Source organism: Clupea harengus, chromosome 4 (genome assembly GCF_900700415.2).
Source record: "Clupea harengus chromosome 4, Ch_v2.0.2, whole genome shotgun sequence".
Lineage (NCBI taxonomy): Eukaryota > Metazoa > Chordata > Actinopteri > Clupeiformes > Clupeidae > Clupea > Clupea harengus.
The window spans coordinates 11,177,231-11,184,730 of NC_045155.1; the positions used below are offsets into that span (position 1 = coordinate 11,177,231).

Genomic DNA, 7,500 nt, shown 5'->3' on the forward strand with positions numbered 1-7,500 from the left:
GCGTAATCCCGCCGAGCTGAAAGGGAAATTCATCAACACCAAGCTGAAGAAGAGCCACCGGGGCTTCGGTTTCACCGTGGTGGGGGGAGACGAGCCGGACGAGTTCCTGCAGATCAAGAGCCTGGTGCTGGACGGACCTGCTGCCGTGGACGGCAAGATGGAGACAGGTACACACACACACACACAATCCCTAAGTACACTGTACTTAACTTAATACTTACTAGATAAATAATAAATAAAGCTCTAGTCTTCTCAAGTAAGTGCATATTGTTACAAGTAACTAAATCTAACCCTTACCCTAACCCTTATCCCAACCCTAACCACAAGTATATGTATTGTCATTGTTAATTAATTGAAGGTGTACTTAACACTTCCAGCCCCATGGCTTTTTTTTTGACTATGTTAGGTAGTCTGCCATGCCTGATATTTTTGTATATTTCACCTAACTAAAAACCATGAGGCAAAAGTGGCATTTATGATTATATTCTAGAACACCTCAGCAATAATAAAATGAGAGTAAAAGGAATGTAGTAAAAAACGTTTTTTATTAAAATGAAATCTAAAGACACTAAAATGAAATCTAGTTTTAGAGGTGCTCAGACTTTGTACAAAAACACATTGTTAATATTTTGGAAGTTTTCTTTTTTACTCTGAGCCCTGTAAACATAGGTGTTTGCTCCACATAGGTGAGTTTATCATTCAGAAAGTGTGTGTGGTTTCAATACTAATTTTGAGTAATATACAATGTAACACTTTCCTTCACTTAGACCACTATGCATATTGATGAGAAAGGTGTGAACATTCTGGGACACCTCGGTCAAGAACAATGGCCATGACGTAATGGGCCTGGAATGTCTTTGTTCCTACAGGTTTACTTGACCCAATAGTGATCACTGAATTACCATCTCCTTATCATATGAATAGTTGTCATTTGCTAATGGGAGGGTCGAAACCTCACTCAGAGGCTGAAATTTGCAAGGGATTCGTAATATTGTCCTTACAAAGTGATTATTTATATTTTAGTTTCAAACTTTACATATTTTAAAAGAAAAGGGTTCAAGGTTGCTGTGGGTGTTAGTTTTATGTTTCTAAGACAAAAACTCGCAAATATATTAATCAAAATACCAAAAAGTCCCCCACGGGGCCCCTTGGGGCTGGAAGAGTTAAGGACACTTAAGTGTGGCACAAATATGCGTGTTTGTTTGGTCAAGAAAACCTTAGGAATATCACTGACAAGCCCAGTCCATCTTCTGTGCCCTGGTTGATGCCCTCCCTGTGTGTGTTGTTTTTGACAGGCGACGTGATAGTGAGCGTGAACGACACCATTGTGCTGGGCTACACGCACGCGCAGGTGGTCAAGATCTTCCAGTCCATCCCCATCGGCTCCATGGTGGAGCTGGAGCTGTGCCGTGGCTACCCGCTGCCTTTCGACCCCGACGACCCCAACACCAGCCTGGTCACCTCTGTGGCCATAATGGACAAGGAGCCCATCATTGTTAACGGCCAGGAGACCTACGAGCCGCCCTCCGCCCTCATGGGACCCCCGGGTATTGGTGGCGCCGCCGTGGCCGGACCCCAGGCCGGGTCGCTCAACGGCAGCCGTGAGCCGCTCCTTCCCTACGGCTCGATGATGGAGATGATGGGTGGCATCGGTGGCATCGGCGGCATTGGCGGCAGCGACGGTTGCCTGGGCTACAACAGCGACGTGACGCTGGCTTCCAGCATCGCCACGCAGCCAGAGCTGATCACCGTGCATCTGGAGAAGGGCGACAAGGGCTTCGGCTTCACCATCGCCGACAGCCTGACGGGCGGCGGACAGCGCGTCAAGCAGATCGTGGACTACCCACGATGTCGCGGGCTCAAGGAGGGCGACATCCTGGTGGAGGTGAACAAGCGAAACGTGCAGAACATGAGCCACAACCAGGTGGTGGACCTGCTCAGCAAGTGTCCTCGTGGGAGTGAGGTCACCATGCTTGTGCAGAGAGGTGAGGGTGAGTTAGTGTGCATGTGCATGTGCCTGTGTGTGCGTACGAGAAGGCTTCCTTTTTGAAAATGAATGAAAAGAAGGATCTCAAAAATCGACATTCTATTACATCTTAACAGGACTGATAGTTTTAAATAATATGCCTGTTCAGAGAAATTATGTTTTTTATAGAACATTCTATCATGTGAGTATGCCAGTTAATCACTTTTTACGATCATTTTTGTATGTGTTATATGTTTTCCTCCGTCACTGAGGATTGTCTTGATGAGTGCATTGCCAGCCCTTCCGCTCTCATTGTTCTTCTCCATGACTGTTGTAGCCATGTATGACGTTCACATTATGTATAGAAGAGATTGCTGGGGGGGAATGGTGGGCGTCCAAGGGTTTATGAATCAGAGCTTTCACAGAGCTTGAGAAACCAGAGGGTTTGCAACAACAATATGTGTGCGAATGTGTGTTCATTGAAGAGGGTACATTTGGTCTGGAAACAGTGAGGGAGTGGAACTCTTCGAGTGAGCCCCTGTCCTCTCTGCCTCAGTGGGCAACAAGGAGAGTCAGTGAGTGGGAGTGCTCTGGCCTTCGTCAGCGGAGAGAGGGAAAGAAAGAGGTGCCAGGCTATTCAGAAAGCATTGAATAAGTGGACGTGTGTGTCTACTCCTTTCCCTTTTTGACAGGATCCGTGTGTGTGTGTGTGTGTGTGAGAGAGAGTGTGTGTGGGGGTGTGTGTGAGAGAGAGAGAGAGAAATAGAGAGAGTAAGAGAGAGAGAGAGTGTATGTGTGTGTGTGAGAGAGAGAGAGAAAGAGCGAGAGAGAATGTATATATATATATATATATGTATGTGTGTGTGTGTGTGTGTGTGTGTGTACTCCTTTTCCTTTTTGACAAGATCCGTTAGTAATTGAAAGAACTACAGTCAACAGGTCACCAGTCAGTAGTCATGGGATTCATTTAGATTGGAGCCTGCAAAGGCAAGGAAACAGGGTGATGTTGGAAGAAGGAGAGGTCAAATGGAGGATGGAGGAGAAAGAAGGAAAGATGAGATACGGAGAGATGAGTTTTCTCTCCTCAAGGTCTCTCACAGAGTTTAACCCACTGAGCCAAATGCTGTGCACCGAAACACACACACAAGCGTGCGCACACACACACACTCTCTCTCTCTCTCTATCTATCTTTCTCTCTTTTCATTTAAAGCTAGAAGGGCACTCTGAGAGCGCAGACCTCCGCCAAGACCAAACGCTTTATCTCGCAACATCTCAGAAAGTGACATTGGCCCACGCTCCAGCACTCTACCAAGTTCCATGATGATCGGGCCTGGCAGTTTTTGAGTCATCCCGCTGACAGACGAACTGACAGACAAACAAATGGCAATGAAAACAGAACCTCCTTGCCAGAGCTCATAAGCCTTATTAGCATCTACATATTCATAAACGTCAAAGCCTTGAACACACAGAACAGGATGGATGAATTGCCACTACTAGGCTGTATATCAGACAGCCAGTCTGGCAGTCTGTCTTCATCCAACACTGAGTGAAAATGAAGGCACTTTGTTGGAAATACTTTAGTTTGTCAAACAGTGCTACACTGAAGGCTCTCTGGCTTTCTGCTCGTCATGTGAGTCTGGGTGCTGAAGCAGCATTGGGATTTATGTCTTATTTGAGGTACATGTTTATTCTGGTAGCATTGTTTTTGGAAAGTTAATGAGTAATTGTGTTTGGGTGTGTGTTTGTAGTGTAAGTTGATACTGGTGTCAGGGTGTGGGTGGAGAATAAGGGTTGAAACTAGAGTCAGACTTAACAAAATCACAAAAACACACACACACACACACACACACACACACACACACACACACACACACAAACACACACACACACCGAGAGAGGAGCAAACACAAACACTCATACACAATCCAGCCAATATGCCGGATTCCTCGTTAGCGTACCAACAGGTTCTCCCTCCGCATCTGTGAGTCATCGGATGCAGCCATGACAACACGCCCGCGCCTCCGTCAAGGTCACGCGGGAACGCAAGCGGAGCCGTACCATCCCTCCCTGTGACCTCACTTCCTCTCTCCCTCCCCTCCCCTGATCCTCCTTGATCTTTACACAAACCCTTTCAGGTGTGATGTGGGGCTGATGTGAGGGGCTTTAGAATAAAAACAGGCCTGACGTGCCGCCGACGGCGCAGCTTAGCATCAGGGAAGCCACCCGGATTATACGGGTGTGTCACCCCGGCGATGTGATTAAACTGTCAGCTTTATGTTACACTCTCTTGTGACTCTCAATATGTGCTATATATTTGCTCTTATCAAAGAGAGAGAGAGAGAGCAAGAGAGAGAGACAGAGAAAGAGAGAGAGAGAAGGGGTGGGTGGGAGAGAAATAGATGGCAGGTTTTTTGGTGGCGAATGTCTCTTGTCTCACATTGGTCTCATCAGCGTACCAGCAGCGGTTTATCGCCAGGGCTGGGCTTGATGGGACAGAAATCCACACCACAACGGCAACACAGTTTCTTTAGCGGGTGCGACGGCGGCGATTCATTGACGGCAAACAGTCAATCAGTGCATTGTTACACTGTTCACAGTCCAGCTGTGCAGCGCTAGTGGTGGGGGGGAGGTGGTGAGTGCTGGCTGAATTGGGATATAAACAGCAGCAGGAGGAGAAGAGGAGGGGCGTGTGGGGACGAGGAGGGGAGTGTGGGGAGGAGGTGGAGGAGAGGATGTGGGCAGGACAGAGGGATGGAAGAGAGGAGCTGAAATTGCTTCTGTGCAACCCCACTGTCAATATTTCATTATGCTTCCCACCAAGCCAGCACAATACAGCTGCAGCCTGCACATAGGTGTGCTGATCGAGACGAGAGGGGCTGGATTGGGACTTTTGTGTGTGTGTGTGTGTGTGTGCGTGTGTGTGCGTGCGTGTGTGTGTGTGTGTGTGTGTGTGTGTGTGTGTGTGTGTGTGTGTGCGTGCGTGCGTGCGTGCGTGCGTGCGTGCGTGCGTGCGTGCGTGCGTGCGTGCGTGCGTGCGTGCGTGCGTGCGTGCGTGCGTGCGTGCGTGCGTGCGTGTGTGAGAGAGACAGAGACAGAGAGAGAGGGAGAGAGAGAGAGAGAGATAGAGAGAGATTAAGCACAGTCCTGAAGTGTGTGTCCATGTAAGGAAGAATGAGACCCTGTGCTCTTCACCTCTTCCCACACCCTTCTCATTCTCTCTCTCTTTCTCTCTGTCTCTCTCTCTCTCTCTCTCTCTCTCTGTCCTTCTTGTTCTTCCTGTCTCTTTTTGTCTCTCATACAAACACAGAGACACACAAACACACACAGGAAGATTCTCTCTCACACATACAGTACACACACTCAAACCCAGGAGCACAACCGTAAATCTCTGCCATCTTACTTCCACTTGGTTTCCATGGCGATATTCTGCAGTGCTGCAGCAGGTTCCTTCTGATATGTGGCAGGATAGGGAGGCAGAAGAGGAGGAATATGATGGCAGAAAGGAATGATAAGGAGAAAGAGAGAAAGTGAGGTGAAAAAGAGAGCAGGTAAAACGTACGGGTGAGCGAAAGAGTGGGAGGCAAGAGGAAAAGAGAGAGAGGGAGAGCGGAAGAGAGAGATAGAGAGAGAGAGAAGGTAGGAGGAAAGTAGGACAAAGAAAAAGGTGTATGGATGCAGGTCACACATGCAAATAGACTCACCCACATACCGCCTGTCTGTGCGTATGTGTGTTTGTAGTCAATGGTGTGTGTGTATGTGATTGTGTGTGTGTGTGTGTGTGTGAGTATGTATTTATGATGTGCCTGTGACAGATGGCTGGTATATCCAAGGCCACATCGAAAGCACCTCCCCCTTCTCAAATCCCACATACACACACACACAGATACACACTTGCTAAATAATACACTCAATCCACTCAATACAGCTCCACTGTACACACACACACACACACACACACACATACACACACACACCTACTGCCTACAGAGACACACACAATTCTCCTCTGTGTAACATTCCTGGCAGCAGCTTGCCTCACACCCAGGCACAGACACACTTGTCTCTCTCTCACACACACTTACTAAATACTAAAATACTAATTGAGCCAGCGAGCTCGTTTCAATCAGAGGCCATAGCTGTAATGGGCTCACTGTCACTGATCCTTCACTAAGTCCCCACTCTCCAGACTGGCAAAGGTCTTTCACTGGCCTGTTGTGGCAGATGTAAGGTTTGTAATTAGCCAATTAATTATTAAATGAGTCACGGACATGACGACTCCAGCTTCGGCGGTAGCCCTGTTTGTCACGCAGCTGATATCCTCTGGTCATCGTTGGTCGAGCTTTAAGGGGTCAGAACTGCACCAGACCAAAAGGACCGGCTAAAAATAGGTCAGAAATGACTCGAAGCCCAAACTCTACTTGAATGCTAAATATGAAATTCATACAGAAATATAAATAGGATGAATAAATGAGGCAGTCTTGACACAATCCATCTTGATTTTGTGAAATGTGTGTTCTTTTATTTTTGGTGGTCAGCTGGACAGTTGTGTGTGTACACAAATACAGACAGAGAGAGAGAGAGAGAGAGAGAGAGAGAGAGAGAGAGAGAGAGAGAGAGAGAGATAAACACACATACACACACCGACACACACAAACCTGCACACACACATAATCATGAGCACACACTCCTTCCTGTTCAAGCAAGCGCTTCCTGCTTTATTTGACTGATGCAGACTTCACCAAATCATTTGAATTATAATGCCTATTTTTCAACTCTCTTTCTCGCAGCCTCTATGTCTCTCTCCCTCTCCCTGTCATCTCTTGCTCTCAGCTTCTCTCTCTTCCTCTCTTTCTTCCCTCTGTTCCGTTACTCTTTCATTTTTCTCTTTTCTCTGTCTTTCTCACCCAGAAACATCATGCCCTCTGCACACTCACTCAGCAAGGGCTGCAGCGTGTGAACAGTCCGTGAGCATTTAAGCAGCTCACTATTCAAATGGTTTAATTCAACAACCAAGCCATCTAAGTGCAACTCTCTCTCTCTCTCTCTCTCTCTCTGTCTGTCTGTCTCTCTCTCTCTCTCTCTCTCTCTCTCTCTCTCTCTCTCTCTCTCACACACACACACACACACACACACACACACACACACACACACACTCCCAAACACACACCTCATTCAGACTGGCCTTATTTAATCCAGTTTGCATCCTGTGCTGGCTGCCTCCCCATAATGAGCAGAGGGGACAGGATTAATGGGCGAAAGGAACACTAAGCACACAAGCTTACACTCACACACACAATTACTAAACATATGCTTCTACAAGCAGTGTGTGTGTGTATGTGTGTGTGTGTGTGTGAGTGTGTGTGTGTGTGTGTGTGTGTGTGTGTGTGTTAATATGTGAGCGTGAGGGTTTTAAATGTGTCATTATATGAGGTCTGAATATTTCTTTCACTACATTATGTATGTCTTTCAGTGTGTACATTGGATTTGTGTGTTTGACTGTGCATTTGACTGTGTCTATGTTTTAATTTAGGACG

General features: G+C 47.1%; 1 protein-coding gene across 15 annotated transcripts in view; it reads left to right on the plus strand.

The window, feature by feature from the left end:
• The window catches only part of LOC105898963 (membrane-associated guanylate kinase, WW and PDZ domain-containing protein 1-like), a 107,971-nt gene that overhangs the window by 72,395 nt on the left and 28,076 nt on the right, over positions 1–7,500 (plus strand). For 12 of the 15 annotated variants that reach the window (XM_031566205.2, XM_031566207.2, XM_031566210.2 and 9 more), the window contains 2 exons: positions 1–167; positions 1,296–1,991. The exon at positions 1–167 is cut by the window's left edge and continues 19 nt beyond it. In XM_031566205.2, coding sequence (XP_031422065.1) covers positions 1–167; positions 1,296–1,991 — 863 coding nt within the window. The remainder of the gene's footprint in view (positions 168–1,295; positions 1,992–7,500) is intronic. The other 3 variants (XM_031566208.2, XM_031566209.2, XM_031566211.2) reach the window with 1 other exon arrangement.